Source organism: Cheilinus undulatus, linkage group 10 (genome assembly GCF_018320785.1).
Source record: "Cheilinus undulatus linkage group 10, ASM1832078v1, whole genome shotgun sequence".
NCBI lineage: Eukaryota > Metazoa > Chordata > Actinopteri > Labriformes > Labridae > Cheilinus > Cheilinus undulatus.
The window spans coordinates 45,571,556-45,593,533 of NC_054874.1; the positions used below are offsets into that span (position 1 = coordinate 45,571,556).

General features: G+C 40.7%; 1 protein-coding gene across 2 annotated transcripts in view; it reads right to left on the bottom strand.

The window, feature by feature from the left end:
* htr4 (5-hydroxytryptamine receptor 4) overlaps positions 1–21,978 on the bottom strand; it is a 306,239-nt gene that overhangs the window by 84,902 nt on the left and 199,359 nt on the right. For both annotated transcript variants that reach the window (XM_041797980.1, XM_041797981.1), the window contains exons 5-6: positions 14,428–14,581; positions 5,848–6,440 (exon numbers count right to left, since the gene is read on the bottom strand). In XM_041797980.1, coding sequence (XP_041653914.1) covers positions 5,848–6,440; positions 14,428–14,581 — 747 coding nt within the window. The remainder of the gene's footprint in view (positions 1–5,847; positions 6,441–14,427; positions 14,582–21,978) is intronic.

Below are 21,978 nucleotides of genomic sequence, written 5' to 3' on the forward strand. Positions count from 1 at the left end.
TATATCATTAGTAATTAGCATACAGTATATGACCAAAAGTATATGGCCACACCTGTTAATTATTAAATTCATGTGTTTCAGTCAGAGCTGTTGCCACAGGTGTATAAAATCATCGCCTAGCCATGCAGTCTCCATTTGCAAACATTTGTCATCCTGAAGAGCTGTGACTTCAAGCATGGTACTGTGATGGATGCCACCTTTGCAATAGGATAGCCCATGTAATTTCATCCCTGCTGGATATTCCACATTCTACTGTAATTGATAATATTAGGAAGTGGAAGCATTTAGGAACAACAGCAACTTAACCATATAAAATCACAGAGTGGGGTCAACCACTGGTGCACAGTGTGTAAAAGTCCCCAACACTCTGCTGATTCCACAGCTGAAGAGTTCTGAACTTCCACTGGCATTAACCCTTTACGACCTACCATAGAAGGAAAAACAAAGATAAAATGAAATTGTGCTCAATTTGCAAAAAGGTTTCATGCAGCCAAAATGTCATCATACATCTTCACGTACCCGTAAAGTAGGAAGTGCTGTGAAAGGCAACGGTCCGGATTATATTATATTTTTTTTGATGTGTGCGCTTATTACTACGTTTCTGCAAAAGAAAAAATGATATTTCTGGAAGGAAACAGTACTCTGGGACTCACTGAAGGTGTGATATGTTAATGTTACTCCTAGTCCTCCCTCTTGTTTTCGCATGTTCACATCAGATGAAGAGGTGTCCCAGTTCCCATTTGAATCGAGGGCTAGGGCTGAATAGCCTTTGAAATGAAGATTTTCCAGGACCACACTTGCAACCAAGGGGTATGATGGATTTCCCACCATGCACTGCGTTCAATTGCAAAATGGCACAACAGACTACAAAGGAGGCGCATAAATGTGATTATTTTTGTCATTGATTATAGAAAATACAACAGTTGTGTTTTCTCATATATTCAGTTTTAGCTACTATGGATGGGAGATTATTGTATTATGGCTATGACGTGTAAACAGGGCTATTAACTGTACAAATTAATGGAGAAGATGAGCACAGCGATCCATGGTATGAACCAGATGGTCAAAGCTTTATTGTCACCTCTGATGACGTACTGTTTATCGACAATGTCTGAACAGCAATCAAGTGGCTGAGCTGCTGCATTTCCCCAAGTCCAAAGCCAAACATAAGGTTAGGGTAAGGGTAAGGTTAAGGGTACTATACCTGCCTAACTGCATTGTGCCAACTTGGTGGAGGAGGGATAACTGTAGTTGGCTTTATTCAGGGTTAGGGCTAGGCCCCTTATCTCCAGTGAAGGCCAATCTTTATGCTTCAGCATACCAAGAATTTTTGGGCAATGCTATGCTTCCAACCTTGTGGCAACAGTTTGGGGAAGGCCCTTTTCTATTCCAACATGACTGATCTCCAGTGCACAGAAGAAGGACTATAAAGACATGGACTGATGAGTTAGGTGTGGAAGAACTTGACTGCCCTGCACAGAGCACTGACCTCAACTCCATCGAGCACCTTTGGGATGAACTGGAACGGAGATCGCAAGCCAAGCCCTCAAAAATGTTCTACAGGATGAATGCACACGGATTCTCCCAGAAACACACCAGAATCTTGTGGAAAGGCTTCCAAGAAGAGTGGAAGGGGAGGGGTAACTCATTACAGTCCCTGTTGGTGTAATGGTCAGGCATCTGAATACTTTTGTCCTTATACTGTTTACCAGAAATTTCAAGGATCACCCCATTTCATTGAGGCAGATTTCCCCATTACCTCTTGTTACTCTGTTTCAGGGGGCAATGGGAAATCTAGGGGTAGGGGTGAAATTCATAAATGGGCCTAAACCTCAGACCCATTGGGACAAACACAGTAATTCCACCTTAAATGTTCTATTTGTCTCTAATTTATAAATGTGCCTAAACTGTTGGTGTCTTTTAAAGGCCAACAGAGAGCAGAGAGGCTAAGGAGACAGGATTGGAGGTGTGTGGAAGAGCTGCTGTTAAGCTTCATCGTAGGGTCAGAGGTCATTGTAGCATCATTATTCATATATGTCACATCCCTACCTGATCAGATACGTGCATTATTATTTAACCTTTCAGCATAGACCAGGAGTCATTGAAGAATTCACTGCTGCATTACATTAAGCCGTATTCAAAACTGATAAGATCATCCTCATGGATGCATGACGGGGAGAACGACAAAATGAAATATGCAGCTTTCGAGCACATGTTAACGTCGCAGCCTTATCTCTGTGAAACATGTGTTCTATGTTTAGAAGCAGTTATAGGTCAGGAGAGTAATGAGGCGTAATGCAGCGCGGATTGAAAAGCGCAGGGTGTGCAGGATATTTAGAGAGATAAAGTCATCGAAAACACCTGAAAACAAATTATTCCTTATCACTGTGAGCTGTTGCTACTTACTATTTGACCCCACTGTACATTATTCAGGAAATTTCCACAGTGCTTACTGCACACAAGGCAGATGAAGGCTAAAGGCTCCCTCTCTGTCCTCTGAGATTACTGCTGCAACATCAAATTTATAAACTGAAGGGCAAAGCATGAGCAAAGATATTTAAACCTGGCAAGGGTGACTGCTGCAATGTACCGGCTCAGGTGAACTTCAGTGTATGAACTTACACTGCAAAAACTTTGAATTAAATGAACATATTTGTCCAATTCTGGTCAAAATACACTATATTGCCAAAAGTATTCGCTCACCGGCTTTGGTTCGAATATGAACTTAAGTGACATCCCATTCTTAATCCATAGGGTTTAATATGATGTTGGTCCACCCTTTGCAGCTATAACAGCTTCAACTCTTCTGGGAAGGCTTTCCACAAGGTTTAGGAGTGTGTTTATGGGAATTTTTGACCATTCTTCCAGAAGCACATTTGTGAGGTCACACATTGATGTTGGACGAGAAGGCCTGGCTCTCAGTCTCCGCTCTAATTCATCCCAAAGGTTCATCCCAGTGGTTCTATTGGGTTGAGGTCAGGACTCTGTGCAGGCCAGTCAAGTTCATCCACACCAAACTCGCTCATCCATGTCTTTATGGACCTTGCTTTGTGCACTGGTGTACAGTCATGTTGGAACAGGAAGGGGCCATCCCCAAACTGTTCCCACAAAGTTGGAAGCATGGAATTGTCTAAAATCTCTTGGTATGCTGAAGCATTCAGAGTTCCTTTCACTGGAACTCAGGGGCCAAGCCCAGCTCCTGAATAACAACCCCACACCATAACTGGCACAGTCAGACAAGTTCCATCCTCCTGGCAACCGCCAAACCCAGACTCGTCCATTAGATTGCCAGATGGAGAAGCATGATTCATCACTCCAGAGAACGTGTCTCCACTGCTCTAGAGTCGTAGTCTACCACTTTGTAGCTGAGTTGCTGTCGTTCCCGGTCGCTTCCACTTTGTTATAATACCACTGACGGTTGACTGTGGAATATTTAGGAGAGAGGAAATTTCACCACTGACTTGTTGTGGCATCCTATCACAGTACCATGCTGGAATTCACTGAGCTCCTGAGAGCAACTCATTCTTTCACAAATGTTTGTAGAAACAGTCTGCATGCGTAGGTGCTTGATTTTATACACCTGTGGCCATGGAAGTGTTTGGAAAACCTGATTTCAATGATTTAGATGGATGAGTGAATACTTTTGGCAATATAGTGCTTTTCAAGACATACAGTATAAAGGATTTTGAACTCTAGACTGATGCCTGTATGCCCTTGAGAAATATGCAACTGCTGGATAGTGAAAATATGGATCACCAAGAAGAAAGGCTGGCTTTGATGGAAATCTCTTAAAGAATCCTTGAGATATCATATTCACAAGCAAGGGATGAGCATTAGCCAAATGACTTTAACCTTCGACCTATGATGTCCAGAATCTAATCAGTTGATCCTTGAGTCGGGGGGTGACATTTGTGCAAAGTCTGAGGAAAATCCATCAAAGCATTCTTTATATATCATGATCACAAGAATGGCCCAGACAAACTGTGAACATAATGCATCCACTTTTGGCTATCATCGACATGGAAACATAAAAATGCAGCTTGATTTACTTGTAATAGGAGAAAATATCTGCCAGAACAGCGTGCAGAATTAACTCTGAAAGCTCTCCTTTCAAAGAACATCCCTTTAGCTTCCCTGGCAGGTATTTTAGCTCATTACAAGGCACTAAGGCCTTATTTCTGCATGTAATATCTTGAAATAAGGTGTGTGTCTGGACTTTTAAGATTGTTCAGGTTCAAAATAAGAGTTTCTGACAAGAAATGAGGCAAATAAACAAGCTGAGATAGCTGTTGCGGTGTAGACACTGCTTGATATGAAAGACAAGAAAATATCAGAGATACAGAGCTGCTTACTTACAGAAAAAATGATATTATGAAAGCAAAATGTGTGAAAAAGAACGCTAACAGCATCATAGAGTATTTCTGTCATAAAGCATGACTTTTTCATAAAATAGTGAACTATTATGAACTTATTTGGCACTGTTCTGTCTCATGCTAGGTTTTGCTTCCATGTAGTCTTCTTCAAGTCTAAGCCATCTACTCGCTGGTGTAATTTCTAAGCCAGTTCCCAGTCCTGCTTCCATATTTCCTGCTTGTTTGTGTACAGACGCCATGACAGCTAAAACATGTTGTAGTTAGAGCTGATAAAGCAGCAGCTGATTTACTGCAGTTATTGCAAAGATAAAAAGAGAAGAGACAATGAAGGAGCTGGAAAGTACAGCTGCTTAATCAACTGAGGTGAAGGACATGTGGACTGTTTTACACTGGCAAGCCCCAGTGCTAATCAGTGGACCAATCACAGGGCGTGCAGCCTGCATGGTTTTAACAGGTAGTTTTGAGGAGATGCATGTCAAGAAGGCAATCTGGGCTTAATGGCAGATTGGCTATAGAAGCCTCTCCTCAGAGCAGAACACATAAATCCTGCTTGGCTTTAAAAGTGTAGTTTTTTCAAACTCTAAGCAGGCTTTCATGTGTTTTGCACCGAGGAGAGGCTTCTATAGCCACCCTGACATAAAGCCCATCAGTGGAGGGCTGCAGTAATGGGTGTCCCTCTAGAACTTTGTCCCATCTCCTCACAGGATCTCTGGAGCTCAGTCCATCATTTTCTCGCACTTGAGAGTTATGAAGGCCACTGTGCTCCTGGGAACTTTTAGTGCAACAGAAATATTCTATAGCCTTCCCCAGATTTGTGCCTTGTAACAATCCTGTCTCTGAGCTCTGCAGGCAGTTCTTTTGACCTCATAGCTTTAGTTTTTCTCTGATATGCATTGTCAGCTGTGAGGCCTTCCAAAGAAAGGTGTTCACCTTTGGAAATCATGTCCAGTCGGCTGAATTTTACACAGATGGTCTCAAATCAAGGTGTAGCAACATCTCAGAGAAAAGATCCAGAGAAATGGGAGGAACCTGAGCTCAATCTCTAGCATTTCTGCAAAGGTTCTGAATATGTCTATGTGATACATAGGGGAAAAAGTGCCAAGATAGGATTTATCAAATATGCTAAGAAGGCAAAGGTACTTAACAAACAGTATCAGCCAAACATGGCAAATGACATAGGTTGGTATGGTGTTGCACTGTTACACTGTTGTCATGTTTTCCAAGCATTTATTTGCATCTATGGGGGCTGTGTTTATAGCATAACATCACTGTGATTTGGATATTTAGGATCTTTTTGACAAAGAGAACTTCAAAACCACAGATCACAGGACAGGTCGATTGTACTGCTTAAGCTCTGATGTATCCTTACTGAAAAGCAGAAACTGCCAGAGATCATCACCAAGTGTATGAGAGGGCTTAAAGGAACCCTTTCCAAGCATGATAACACAGATCTATGTGATATATGGGAACTTACTTGAGTACATGTGAGGACCCGTTGATCTGTGTGGCTGTGCAGGCTGCTCCAGACCCCAGGATGGACGGCCTGCGGTACCTCTTCCTCCCACAGCACAAGATGATGAGGAAGGCACGGCGGAAGGACTTGTTGAGAAAGGCGTAGAGGATGGGGTTCAGCATGGAGTTGATGTAGCCCAGCCAGAGGCAAGCGGCCCACAGCTGGTCTGGCACTGTGTAGTCTATAAAGGGGTCCACCACGTTTGTGACGAAGAACGGCGCCCAGCAGAGGCAGAAACAGCCCATAATGATGCACAGAGTCTTTGCTGCTTTAGTCTCTGTCCGCATGCGGTGGTTACGCTGGTGATCAGCTGAGTCCGACGTCGCACCGGCTCCGGCGCCGGCACCGGGGGCGTTGGCTCCTCCCGCCCGCTGCAGCATGCTGATCTGCCGGGCGTGGGCACGGGCTGTGACGTAGATCCTCTGGTAGGCCAGCACCATGAGGACCAGAGGGATGTAGAAGGCTACCACTGAGCAGGTCAGGGCGTATGGCTTGTTCACCATGAAGACACAGGAAGTGGAGTTGCTGCCCTCGCTGTGACGTCGCTGCTCGATCTGGTGAAAGAAGTCACATCAGACAGGAAGGTTAGACAACATCCTCTATAGTGAGAGACACTAAATTTGTTCACAAGGCAAGGCCAAGTTAAGCAGCACCAGCTGATGACTTCAACCCTGTAGGAGAGAAGTTTATTGAAGTCTCCTCAGATTTAACAATATTATTGCAGGTCAAGTCAAAAACCATGTCAGCATGTTGGATTGGAGTGGAAAAGGAATAGTAGTGGCATAAGAGCCTTTGCCACAATTTGTCCTTTGGCAACATCCCACCTGTGTGAGGATGTTACATTTAAAATGCAGAATCAATTAATAACTGGGCATTGAAAATAAACTGAGAGTGGCAGTCTCACAGCTGCACCCAAGACTCAAAAAGATCTGTAGCACCAAATAAATCCACAGTTGTCACTGAAATTATTGCAGGCCTGTGTGTATTAATCTTAAAGATGTTCATTAAAGGGGACATATTATGCAAAAATCACTTTTTCAGGCTTTTCTAACAAAAATATGCATCTCTGGCCTGTCCACAATCCCCTCAACTACCCGAAAAATCCAGTCCCTCTCTCTCTTTCTCCACCTTACAGAAAATGTGTTCTGAAACAAGCCATTCGCAGATTTTCCCCTCATGACCTCATGTGGGGATTAAGCACCCCCCCCCCCAGGTTTGGTTCTCCCTCCCCCACTTGGAGGAAAGTTGAGCCCTCCTATACTGATCCTCTCAGCTACCAGCTGAGATGTTGGATAGCTCAGTGGGTTACCCTGCCGACTACGGTCTGGGAGATTCATGGTTCGAATTCCAGTTAGGTTCTAAACTGGATAAAAGTGTCTGTAACATTAGGAGTGCCACATTCATTTCCGCAGAGGGGTGTGGTCAGGGGCGGAGTCAGACAGCTCAGTAATATTAAAAGCCACAGACACAGAAACGGCTCGTTCTGAGCAGGGCTGAAACAAAGAAGTGTGTAGACATGTAAAAATCCAAAAGTGTTTTTGCAGCAACAAACTTCACAGGAATATTTTGGGGACCTCTGAAACCAATATAAACTTGTCCTAAAAGGGTAAAATATGCAACCTTTAAGTTTTCATTTTCAGGGAATTGTTCATCTTCAGACAGTCAGATTTTTGAAACTCAAAAGTTTTAGGTTTTATGTTTTGGTAAATTCTTAAAAAAATGAATTTGTTTGCATAAATTGTGAATAACTGTGCCTTTGTTTTACATTTACATGTTTTCACATGTGGAAACATACGGTGAAGGGGGCCTGAAAATGTTCTATCTGCCAAAGAGGGGCCAATAGAAAAGTCTGGGAACCAGTGAACTATCCACTGTTCTCTATGACTAAAAGCCCCCTAAAGAAATTTTTAAAAAGACAAGTGAAATTTAAAAAAAGAAAATACAGAGCAAAGGACAGCGCTAAAAGTTTTCATCACAGAAAAGATGTTTTCACTCTCCTCCCGACCTGCTTCAGCATGAGCTTGCATTAGTTACGGATGAGGTTTAGTTGAACTGTATGCCGGTATTTACATTGACTACTGCTGGTGTAGCGATTAGCTTGGATGTAGCTATTGGAAAGCAGCAGTTTTATCAGAACTGGGCCACAAAACAAGAGCACACTGAACACTTATCTCAGTAGAGAAGATGCCTCTCAAATGGTCTTGACATGACCTGCATTTGCCGCCCGCCTATTTTGTCTCGGCACTCTGATTTGCCAGTAATGAATGTGAGGGACAGAGTGTCTGTCCAATCACCAAGTCCTGCCTTTCCCAGACACTTTTTATGGGAGGTTTCCCAAATAAATATTAATTCTATCAATGCAGAAAAAAGTGTTGTTTTTGCACACAGAGGCAAAACATCATCTTTGACTTTTTATGCAAACACACTAAGATAAAAGAGTCAAAAGCAGAGACACTCTTCTAGATTTAACCAGGGGGCTGGAAGGAAATACTTCATTAAAAGTTAAGAAAAGCACGTTCAGCCACTCAGGCTTACACTTGTAGCCTACTTGGAAAATGTCAGGGAGTCAGTGAGTGCTGTGCTTTTTGGGGAGGGTGCTCTATGATTTATCAATCACGGGTTTTCAACTCTCACGATCAATCATAATCCATCCACTCAGTGTTTAATACAGGTATTGTACTTCACAAGTACTTCACAACTTTTCCAAAGACTCCAACACCACTATGAGATCTTTATATTCCACATCATGTAAGTTATGAAACCCTGCCACCCAGGGTTCTATTATTCTTCTAATGGTTGGAGATTTTCAAAAAATCAATGCACACATAGATCCCTGTCAAATTTAGGACTTGTTTGACTGATGTTCTAAGCCACTAAGCAGAGGTAAGGCTGGCTCATCGTTCTCTTTGTACAGTTTCAGATAACACTGGTTTTGAATTATATAAATAAAAACTGGTTAGACAATATTACCATGGCTATGTTTGCCTAAAGCTTTAACCAGAAATCCAGCGTCTCTTTCCTGATGATCTGTTTCTTTGCTGACAGAAGTGAATAAGTCAAATGTTTTATTTCATGCTTTGATGAAATTGAATTAAAGTGCATCAGCCCTTAAAAAGACTAGTGTTAGCTTGATGCACAAACGACTCAGCTCAATCACACACAGACATGAGCATGCTGGCACTAAAGTTGGGATTTTTGAGAATGTACTATTTGTAGAAATAACTCCCAGACTAACCCCACGGTTTGGAAGGATCAGCCTTCCTATGCGGCGAAACGCCTCCAGACTTCACAAAAACCCACTTAAAATCCCACGCTCCCCTCAGTCTGAGACTCTGTGGTTAAAAAAGGCGAACGCGGGTCCTGTGGGATGGTGGGGGGGGGTTTGAACGTCATCATTAATCACAGAGAAGTCCCAGCCTCTATCTTCCGGTACTATCATCTCATCTCAGTGGGAAACTACGGCTCAGGGCTACGGGATGAATAATACAGAGATCAGTGCATATGGCTGCAGGCACACGCTCACTCGTGTACGCTGAAGTCGTTTTATGAATGAGTCTACAATGTTGTCATGAGTGCTGTAAGGTCACCTGCTCTGCTGCATGAATACACAATTATAATGAGACGTTCAGTATTTAGAAAAGGACAAATATGAATATTTTCATCTATAGTGCATGTAGGAAAAGCTGACAGAGCTTCTCTGTGATTTCTTTACTTCTCCACATCTTGGGCCTCGCCATGGAGAGTCTTTAAAGCAGCTTTTGTTGCTTTTTTCCTTTGAATCTTCTATCCAATTAAAAACCTTCATTAAAGACTCCATATGTTTTTTAGTATCCATGTGTAGAAAATATATGCATCTCTTTGAAGCTTGTGTGTTTTATGTTAACACCCATGGGATAAACTCCACCATCTTTACACCTTATTAACATCAACTGGTCAAAAGTGAACTGGGCAGAAAAAGAGTCATTTTCATCAAAGTACTGGTGGCTTAAGTTCCTATTTAATGATTTATTTACTATTTTAAACTCCAACTTTCTGCTTTTAAGTAAAAGTTTTAAAATCCTATGTTGAGTAGAAGTTCTGCTGGTGTCCTGGACCATGTCTGTAACATAAAAATGTTCAGAGGGAGTAATCCACTATCAGCTAAAGTAGAGTTTTATTTGTACGATGCACAAAAATGCAAAAATCTCATATGTTTGCGAGACATTAGAACTACAAAACAAATCATATCATTACATCTAAACTCGTGACGTACATTCCTATTACAGCTCAGTCTTTAACAGAGTTTTCTGTTGCCATATTTTCTTCAAAAAGTACTGGAATAAGGGTGTTTCTGTATGCAAAAGTCAGTCTGTTTTCTTGGTTTTGATTGTCAGACAACAGCAATGCTTTAAAGAGGGGGTATTATGCCTTTTTTCAAGGATTTACACCATCTCTCTGATACCCACATAGTAGCTTTACATGGTTTACAGCTCAAAAAACTCTGATAGAGCAGGACGTATCTGTTTGGTAAATGTTTAATTACTGTGTTACTAAATGGCTAATTGGCTTAAAGGCCTTGTGGGGGTGGTCTGTTCCACTTTGCCGGCAGCATGGACGAACCAGTCAGGAGATCCTATTGTGATGACCTCATCAGTTCGCTCCATCAAAATCTCATCTTGGGAAGATCTCGGAGAGATTCCCAACAAACCGTTTTCATCAATTTACACTCTAATTCCAAGATTACTGCCACATACGTTTATCTTGCAGTTTGCATACGTGAAGTATGAACACCCAACAATGTGACTTTATATTTATGTTTTAAAAATCGGTAAAGTATAATACCCCCTCTTTTAGTAGGCCGGTATGCAGCCATTAGCAGTAATGGCACTTCTAAATTTTGCACCTTGGCACTTTACCGGCACTTCTCATCAGTCGCCAGAACGCTCTCCTGTCCTCTCCACAGCTGACAGCTTTAATGGATCATTCATGACAGCATCTAAATAGATGCATTCTGTGGCGCACAGTGCTCTTCCTGTCCAGGTGAACTCACCTGCCACTGTTGGAGGGAAACCAGAGATTAAATCGTTCACCTCTCCAGGACAGTGACGCAGCACATGAGCGCGAGTGCAGCACCTCCTCCGCCAAGGAGCTTGATGCTCCACTGACACTTGTTCATACTGCTGCTGAATGAGACATCAACACTAACAATGTTTACCTTCATAAAGGTTTTTAGTTAAGGTTTGTTTTTTTAAGTAAGCCTTAAAAGAGCCACAACTGGTCACTAAAGAGCAACATGCAGCTCAAGAGCTGCAGGTTGAGTGTCACGGCACGAGAACTAGCACTATTAGCAATGATCCAACAAATCATATCATTACATCTACACTCGTTACGTACATTCGCAGCACCTCCTCCGCCAAGGAGCTGGATGCTCCACTGACACTTGTTTGACTGCTGCTGAACGAGACATCAACACTAACAATATTCAATAACAGTATTCCAAATGACCGGACAGAATGTTGGTCAAAGGATCAAGGGCTGTGGTTTTTGCTGAAAGAACAGCTGACTCAATGACAAAGGCAAAAGCCTGAATATACGATGGCAAAGTCAGAGACTCAGGGTGTCAGTGAGTGGAGGTGCTGATTAATCTTTACATTTGGTGACAAAGAACAACCATTAAATTCACTGCATTTGTTGTTTCTACTTCATTAAAGAGCCTTTTTACTTTTCATGTACAGTATATAATTTTTTTGTGAGTGACAACAATAATAAGATTGTAAAGCCGCTGCTCCTTCAAAGGAGCCCTTTGAGGTTATTCATGCATCTGATCAGAAAGCTTCCTAAGTTTGAAGTTCCTCCAGGCAGGTCCAACTGGAGTAGACCTAAGGGGGGACATATACCCAATCTGGACTGGGAACACGTTGGGATCCTCAAGGAGAAGCCTTGAAACGATGCTGGGGAGAGGGACGTCTAGCTAAGCGTGCATATTCTGCGGTCACCGCACCCCCGGATAAGAGGAGGGAGATAGACGGACCTAAAGTATAACAACTCATGACAGTGCCCATTATCAGAGTAATGTCTGTCATGCACTACCCCCTTTGACATTTGTAAATGTATTCTCATGGTATAAGAGCCCGGATCATGAATTTTTAGGTAAACCTCTTCTGTCTTTTCTCAGCCCAGTTCTCCAAATGTATAGTTTGGATTTATCAATTTAAGTATAAAACACTCTCAAGGCCACTCCACTGGTGGTGAGGGTTGAGAGATGGATTAAACTAACATGATCTTTCATCCTGCAGCTGGATTTCGATTCTGGTGCAAGAGCAAAAATCAATGTTGACTTAATCTAAGTTTTCTCACGTTTGCTGGATATCTACATTATTTATCTCAGAGCTCTCTCTGAGGCCCCAGAGAGTGAAGTTAGTGACTGTTCTGAAACTTCATTCACATTTTATTGTGTATTTAAAACTTATATGTGAAATGTCTCTCAAACAGCATTGCTCTGAAAATGTACTAACTGTTGTTTAGTCTGACATTGGAAACATCTGTGTGTTCATAGTCTAAGAGACACATTTTACAAAAGGGAGAAATAAATATTAGAACAAACTGACTTTAAGCCTTAAATGATGTGATTTAGTGTGAAACTACAGACATCCTCCGTGCAGAATCAGAGCAGCTTATCCCTCACGGCTGCACAAACAGAAGGAGGCATTAAAAACAGGCAGCGGCGTGTTTGTGTGTCTCTGAGTTTTGGGTTGTTTTGTCGAGTTTTGGAACTGCAGTTTGTGCCAGAACAGACTCCATTCTCAGAATATTCAACAGCTTTAATTAGACCCGAGGAGAGACGCTGCTACCTTTGCTGCTCAGTGCTAACTTTACACTGCTGGGCGTGAGTTAGAAAGAGAGCTTGTCTGTGCGAGAGAGATGGCTGAGTCTCTGCCAAGAATAATGATCATCCTGTCCCTCCCTCTGTACACTCAGGATGTCATTTCTGTGCACACCTCTGTGCCTGTTCCCTTGGATTTTATTGTATTTCTTACTTGGTAGGGACAATGAAAGTTTTAATACAGAAAATAAAACTGATGTGCTGCTGTAATTGTTTATATTCACCCCTTATTTTCAATCATCATCCCTCATTGGGATCCCTAGAGAAACAAGATTTAGTGAGAAAAAGAAGTTTCTATATAAGACTGCAAAACCAGGAAGGCCACTGTTAACAGCTTTTCACCCTCATTATGTGGATTTCATCCATAGAACTAAAAGCACGTTTCACAGTAAAATAAATACATATCAGATCTCAGATGAATAAAAGCATAAGGTCTCAGAGAAACCCCTGTCATCTGTCAGACCCCAGACAGACAGGGCTGAGGAAAAAAGGTGTACATCTCAGGTGAAAAGGTCTCAGTAAAAAAGGCATCAGACTGCAGACAAAAACTCAGAACAAGGTGCCAAACTGAGACAAAAGGGTCTCATGGGAAAAGGTGTCATACCTCAGACAAAAATGTCCCAGGAAACAAAGGTGTCAGACTTCAGACAAAAACTCAGGAGAGGTGGCAACTATGACAGCGTGGTTTCAGGACAGGAAAATGTGTCAGACTTCAGTCAAAAGGTCTCAGGAAAAAAAGGCGTTGAACTTCAGGTGAAATGGTCTCAGGAAAAAGGCAGCAGAGTTCACAAAAACAGGTCTCAGGAAATAACAGTGTCAGACTCCACATGAAAAGGTCTCAACAAAAAAAAGGCATCAGGCTCCAGGCAAAAGGTCTCAAGAAGAAGGCGTCACAGTTCAGACACAAGGTCCCAGGATTTAAAAATGTGTCAGACTCTAAGAAAGAAAGGTTTCAGAACAAAATGGCATCAGATTTATGACAGAAAGGTCTCAGAAAAAAAGGCATCAGACCTCAGATGAAAAGGACTCAGATGACAAGGTGACTTCCGACGACAAGGTCTAAGGAAAAAAGGCAACAGACTCCCAACAAGATGACCCCAAATTAAAGGCATCAGACCTCAGACAGAAACTGAGGTAAAGAAAGGCACCAGATGTCAGATTAAAAGGTCTTAGGAAAAACTAAGTCAGACCTCATGTGAAATGGTCTCAGTCACAGTTCAGATGAAAAGGTCTCAACAAAAAAGGAGTAAGACTGGTATGTTGGGGGCATGTTTCTTCATTGACTAAACTTTAAGAGTAAACTTGTTGCTTGATATTGTGTTCCTAAATGTCCTCAACCCTTGCTAATAATAATAAAAGTTTCTTTTAGTAAGTGTAACTTCTAGTTCAACAGTATCTCACCATGTTGAGCTGCCTGCTTCAACTCTGTAGCATGGCGGCACAGGTAACAGGTAAGTCTGTGCTGTAAACAGACTGTCTGTGAAGGAAAAAAACCATCAAGGTATGAAAAAGAAGACTGATAGCCATCTTTTTAGGCAGCCTCAGCTTTGAACCGGGGTTTAACTGCCTGCTTTAACCAGTGCAATCATTCTGCAGCAACCTGGAAAAGTTCAGCTCAACCAAACCAAACAGATCAGGGATAAAAACAACCAAAAGTGCACGCAGTCTGCAGGACTCACCACGTGGTCGATGCCGATGCTGTTCCAGCCCTGCATGATTGGCAGGAAAGAGATGAAGGTGGGAATAACCCAGCAGCCCCCGATCATCAGAGCCACTCGCATCGGTGTCATTTTGTTCCTGTAGACCAGAGGCTGGCAGCAGATAGCGTAGTACCTGCAGAGACATGACAAAAATACAATTTACACCATCACTGCACGAGCAAATAGATGGAAATATCATCTGAAATCTGAACTTTTTCACTTAAATCAAGTAGTCAAAAGCTTGTTTTCATCTATTCCTTGACATCAAATATCCTGTGTTTCTACCTTTTATTGAAAAACTTACAGTACCCAGACATATTTGCACACTGAAATTCCTGAATCACAGCAACATGCCACCAGATAATAGTCAGAGGCAAAAAGGGGGAGTGTTTGCACAATAGGAAACAATGTGAATGCATGTTTATTTCTGTCCCTCTGTTTTTGCCTCTCCATTTTAAATGAGCTTTTTGGCAAGACGAGAGCTTTGGCACTGCCAGTACATTTGAAAAAATATGCTAAACAACCATAATTAAGCACTACAACATTTTCAAAAATTCTTTTTTTTAATCCCTCATCCCTCCTCTTATTGTCTCTCTGCTGCTTTATTCTTACATCTTAATTTCCTTTTCATTAACTCTTATTAATGTCACCAAATATCACTCATGTTTGCTGTAATGTTCCATCTTTACTTCCTTTTCCCCTCTTTTTCTTTATTAAAAACAGGAGTTCATCCATTTTCAGTGTTTCATACACATATCTGTAATCTAAAGTAACTGATGACAGGACATAAATAAGTGCTGTGACATTATCTGTCTCATCAGACTCATTTCCTCGTCTGTTAGTCAGTAAATTGACGGTTGGCCTCGGCTGCTGCGTGGCTGCAGGAGACAGGATGTTAAGCTGCAGCGTCTCATTACTCGGCCCTCATGACAGTTATTAGTCTGACAACAGACTGATGGAGGAGCTGGCTACAAATCTGCTCTGACGTGTGATGCATCCAATGACAGCTCATCCTCTTAAAGTCACAAACTCGTGATATACCAGGTGAGATAAGGTAGCTGCATCTGTCTCTGGATGGCATCTGTCTCTCACAGAGTTTAAAAAAGAAAGTGAAGTAAAGTTGACTAAAGATACCAAATAGATGGGAATATTAAAGGAGAGAGCTTTTTGAACATTCCTTTCAGAGGGTGGCATTAAAAATGAACTTTTACATGACGTTTTCCTCTGGTTTGGAAAAAACATGAACTTGAGCTAATATCCAGAACTATGCGTAACTTTAAGGCAAGTGGGAGAGCATTCTGGACCCAGCTAAACTGGAGGTCCATGGAGGTCAGTAAAACCATGGTCCATTATAAAGTTAAGCTGTGGTATCTATATTTTATATAACTGTAAAGATAACCACTCTTATTAAAGAAACAATTATCCATTTTTCATTCATTTGTGTAGCAAATAGCCTTCCTTTTCTTAAAAACTGAATTAAAATGGGTTAAGATTGCTACAATGGGTAAATAATGACAAAAATGGGGGAAAAGGTGGTGAAATTGGATTATGACAGTAGCAGAAATGGGTTATAAGTGGCAAAAATTAGCTAAAAGTGGCAAAAAGTAAGCAAAAAAATGTCAGAAAAGGGTTTGAATGGCAATAATGGGCACAAGTAGTGGTAAAAGGGATTAAAAAGTGTCTGGAATGGCTTTCAATTGGCAAAAATGGGAGCACACTGGGTGAAATGGGATTGAAAAATGATATAAACTGGCAAAAAAATGATTAAGTGACACATAAAAATAGGCAGAAATTGGCAAAAGTGGGTTAAACTGGAAAATTTCAATAGTATAATGTGGTTAAATTTGGAAAAAAATGGCATAAAAAGTGGTTAATGGTGGCAATAATGGGTCAACAGAGGCAACATTAGGTGTGAAGTGGCAAGTATGGATTTACAAAGATTTAAAAAGTGGTGGAAATGCTTTAAAATGGACATAAATTGGTTTTAAGTGGCAAAAATGTGTTAATACTGGCAAAATTGTTGAGAAAAGAGTGACTAAATGGGTTAAAATTTGGAAAAATTGGGGTAAAGTGGCAAAAGTGTAACTTGAAAAATATTCTTAGTTTTTTAGGGCATCTGGAGACCCCCTCTCAGTTTCTTGGGACCCCCAAGGAGGTGTGCGGTTTTAAATGAATATCTCTGTCCTCCGAGATGGAGGATAAAATGCCAAGTTCTGCAGAAACACAGTCTTCAGTGATAGCTGCCACCGCGCTACGTTGCTTTTGCCCTCTAGGCCTCTGCATAATATACACATAATATAATATTCTTGGTCAAAGCTGAGTGAGAAGTTCAGTTTCCTCTGGTTTAATAAAGTAGATAAAAATGCATTCAGCAAAGTTGGAATAGAGAGAAAATCACTAACATTTGTCTGAGGGAGCTGAAAGCATATTTATGTTTCTGCTTCTCTTCAACCCAGATCTGTCTCTTGTTTTTACTGCTCTCTTCCTCTTCTTTAGCACTCTTAAAAAGTGTTACTCAGCCTGGTATTTTTCTCTTTTTATGCCAAAAAGTCAAACAATGTCGACTTTAACACCCTCTAGCTTTTTAAACAGTAAAATAAACTGGATTTAGCTCATTTCCAGCCATTCTATACTAAAATATTAAACTTAAACTTCCTCTCAGGTTGATCTTTTTATATCAGTATCTGTCTGACTTCATTCATAACTTCCTGAGTCACTTGTCGACTCTGACTGCAGAGAGCGAGTGCAAGTGAGCGTTATATCACACACTACAGCAGGAACTCTCAGCATGCTGTCAGGCAGTGATATCACTACAACGACGCTGGCACTAAAACGCATGAATGAAATCACACGGATCATAGAGGAAAGAATGAATGAGTGCAGAGAGAGAGAGTGAAAAGAGAGGAAGGAGAGATAAGAAAGGGACTGAGAGGAAATGAGGGGGTAGAGGAGACAAAGTGGGGGGAGAGGAGGAAGAGGAGGGAAGGAAACAAGCAGATAGGGGAGGATTAGAAACAGAATATTAGAAAAGAGAGAGAGAAAAAGATGAATCTATAAATAGAAAAGCTCAGATGACAGATGGATTGCTTACTGTAACAAATCCTCCATATCTGCAATTTCACCTGGGTCAATGACTGTGTGTGTTTGTGTGTTCACTGAGCGCTCAGGTCTGCTGCAGCGTGATAGGAAACAGATGAAGTCGACCAACCGAGCCATTCAGACCTCCATTACCCTCTAACCTCATGGATCTATGCATGCCTGTGTATATATACTATGGTGTGGGTTTATGTGAGTCTTTGCAGCATGTCTACGACTGCAGCATGCTTCACTGTGATTATGATTCTCCGTTTGTGTATTTGACACAAGCTGCAAAAGGTTTGCAGCGAATAATAATGTGTGCAAATTTAACACAGCTTTGAGTGAGAACCACTTCATTACAGCAGAAAATAAAAGAATGAATATCATCACATTTCTAATTTCATTTAAAAAGTTTCCAGGTGGTTAATCTGCCATCAAATGATCTAATAAAGTTTTTATTGGAGTGTTTTAATGCATCAAGAGAAGAACGTTGTGTACTTGATAGAAAAAGAGAGGGAGAAAAAGGAGAAAACCTTTCCTACATTCATTATTAGTTTTGTGCAAAATAAATGCACTTTTCTTTTTTTAAAATGCGATTAAATAGTTGATGTCCATATTGGCACACTTTGGTTCAGGTAGGGGTTCTCAGTGTTGGGGTTGGGACCCCATTGGGGGTTGTGAGACACTGAGAGGGGGGTTCCAGATGCCTTAAAAAACTAAGAACATTTTAAACTACATTGTTGCCACTTTGCACCAATTTAGCCTAATTTTGACCGATTCTAATCACTTTTCCCCCATCAATTTTGCCAATTTGAACATATTTTTGCAACTTCTAATCCATGTTTTGTCAATTTTAAACCCTTTCCACCACTTTTTTTTGTGCCTTTTTTGCCACTACAAAACCAAATCTTGCAACTATCTGCCTATTGTTGGCTCTGTTGACACATTATTGCCACTATTAAGCCCACATTTCACAAATTGATATGCCCATTTCTGACATTTTAACCCATTTCTGACTATTTCTGCCTCAACTAACCCTTTTTTCCAGTTTATGTCAATTTTCATCCCATTTCACATAATTTACACCTATTTTTGCCACTTTAATCCCATTTCAGACATGTTTGAATCCCCCTTTAGCAATAAAAATGCCCTTTTTGCCACTTTAACACATTTTTGGGTTATTTTTTGCCTCTTTTATCTAATTTTTGGCATTTCTAACCCATTTCTGCTACTTTTAAAATCCAATTTCACCACCTTTTCCAACATTTTTGCTATTATTAACCCATTTTGGCTATTTTTAACATGTTTTTATTCTGTTTTTAACAAAAGGATTTACATTTTTAAGAGGGCTGCTTACTACACAAATGAATCAAAATGTGTTTCTTTGATCAGAGTGGTTATTATTCATGTTAAATATAGGCGGCCTTGTCTGCACATGACTGTTCTTGAATGTGAATGGCTGCGTTCAGTCACCTTCAGGTACAGTGGGGGTCCCCGGTCTCTGTCACCTTTATTTTGGGTGTCACAGACTGAAAAGGTAGAGAACCACTAGGTTAAGGCACATTAACATTTTCCTACAGCTACAGTGATGTAAAATAAGTTCGCCATTGTTCCTTAACAGGAATAGACAGGTACTGTTTTTTTAGGGCTGATATGATACTGATTATTAGTAGTTTATAAGACCAATAGCCATATTTGGAACTGAAATGCATTTATTATGAAATATGAAACATACTTGACGTTGCACAATTAAATCTGCATGATCAAAAAGTGAGGAAAAAAAGTCCAAGCTCTGTCTGCATGAGGAATGGCACACAGCAGCAGCAGGAAAACAGGAAGTGATTCCATATCTTTGCTGTCTCTGTGGTGCTGAGGCTAAAGTGGTGATTGGCTGGTACTCATGTGACATAGCCAATCAGATTGCGCTGTATGCAGAACATTTGGTGAGAGTGAAAGAAGCAGGGGGGAAGACACACCCTGCAGTGGAACCAAAGACCCACAACAATTGATTACTGATTATTGGTAAGGAAATAAACGAAGAAAATGGCTGATACTGATAATCGGCCAGAGCACTGATCGGTCCACCCCTACTCCTTTAAAACCTACGGGATCGCTGGTGCTCCCATTTGCATATTTATTTTTAACCACGGGTAGAATTGTAACCAAAAAAGATAGAGCAATAATTCTTTTTGCATATAAAACTGGAGGAGTAACACTAACATACACACACTCAATCTGTTCCAGATTACTGTTTCCTTCTAGAAATATCCTTCCTTCTTTTGCAGAAATGTAGTATAAAGAGCACACATCAAAAACAATATAATATGATATAATCCGGAAGAGTTTTCTTTCAGATCACGAGTCACATTTGTTATTGTTTCTGCATGGTCTTCTGCAAACATATGCATGCTCAAAAGTATCTGACACACTTAGATTTGATTGCACTACTGTAAATAGTTTCATTTTTAAAAAGATGCTGTCTTTTTGCATATTGAGCACAATTTCATTTTATTTTCATTTTTGCCACGGTTTATAAAGATGAGTGCATTTCAAAAATGAAGTCATGAGAATACTCAAAATATTTTTTCATGGTTTGGAATGATCTTGTGCAACATTTTACTATCATAATGTTGAGGGACACAGATATGAAATCTCCGTATTTAGGGAAATGTGTAAAAAAAAAAAAAAAGCTTTTCATTTTGCTTGTGTTTTGTTGCACTTTTGAGTATTTTAATTTGTTACTATGGACTTATCTGATATCTTATCTTATACATATTACATATTATACATACATAATATCTAATACATATTTAAATTTTTTTGTTGTAATGGTTTTATTGATGTTTTAATAATGCTCTGGTGGACTTGTTCTATGGTAGGTCATAAAGGGTTAAAGGTCACATTATTTACCCTTTTAAGACAAGTTTATTTTGGTCTCAGAGATCCCAAAAACATGCCAGTGAAGTTTGTTGCTGGAAAAAAAAACACTGCAGTATAGGATTTTTGCATGTCTAAAACCCCCTCTGTTTCAGCCTTGCTCAGAACGAGCCATTTCTGTGTCTGCAGCTTTAAATAATACTGAGTTGTCTGACTCCACCCCTGACTCCGCCCCTCTCAGGAAATGTATGTGGCTTAATGGATGTGGCACTCCATCAGGAGAGGAGCGCGAAACTTTCTTTCAAGTGGGGAGGGTCGACCGAACCTGGGGGCGGGGCTAACACCCATGACATGAGGAGTGGAAAATCTGAGAACCCCTTGTTTCAACACACGTGGATTTTTGTGAAATGGTAGTTTAAATGGGCAAAAAATGGCAAAAAAGGACAAAAAATGGGATAAAAGTGGCAAAACTTGGGAAAATGTGGTGAAAAGACGTTGCAAAAATGAGCAAAAAATAGGAAAAAAAGGGATATTTAATGATGAAAGATGGCTTAAATGGGCAGATGCAGATGTTTAGACATTAAGGACATTTGCAAACCAAAATATCCAAAATATATTAATGTTAAAAATGTTTAAAGATTAGACATAAATCTTTGAAATGTTGTTGTTAAATTTTTTTTTTCAATTTGAATCCTTTTTGTGGGTGGGGGTCCACCAAATGTATCAGTTCTTCTTAGGGGAGGCTCACTCTCACACACTTTGAAAATCTTGGTCCTAGTTGAAACAAAATGACACAAAAACAGTTTGGATGCATGACAGTGGAGATTTAAAAAGTGATAAAAGGATGCACTTAATTGCACTTTAAAGAAATTCTAATCTAATCTCAATTAAATCCAAACAGCTTTCGTCATGTCTCTCTAAATTTCTGTCTGCTTCCTTTAAAGGTAACCGTTAATTCTGGGTACAGGATGAGTACAGCCATAAATATGTGGTGTCTGTTTCTTTAACTCTCTCTCCTCAGAGGCGTTCAAACAGAGAGGCCGTGTTGCTCTAAAAATCATCTTATCCAAAATGAGATTCCCCCTAAGAATGACTTTATGATAATCAAAACTGTTGCATTTTTCCTTCTGATTAAGCCCCTAACTCCCAGACTCATCCTCCCCACAGCAGCTGAATTTACACATTTTTATAACCTCTGCTGATCCTCAGAGGGTCGACTGAACACTGAGCTCTGCAGCAGCTGCATTAAAGCTAATCCACTTTATCCCATCGACTGTCACTGTTGGTATTTTGCTGCCTCCTCTGCTTTGGTCCCAGCTCATTACCTGTTTGTGGCGCATGGCATTTCACAGGCGTCAGTAATTTGGAGTGGTTGTGTATTCTGTGTGTGGTCTGCATGTGTTGTGGCATTAAGAAAGGTCAAGAGAGCCTTTCTATTTGAACAGCTAAAATAGTGGTGTTGAAAGGTTGCAAATGGATTCTTTAAGCGTGGATGAGGAAGTCTGAAGGCCAAAAGCCCCCAAAGAGTCTCTGATATAAGAATTATCTTGCTGCTGCCATGCTCAAAGCACTGTG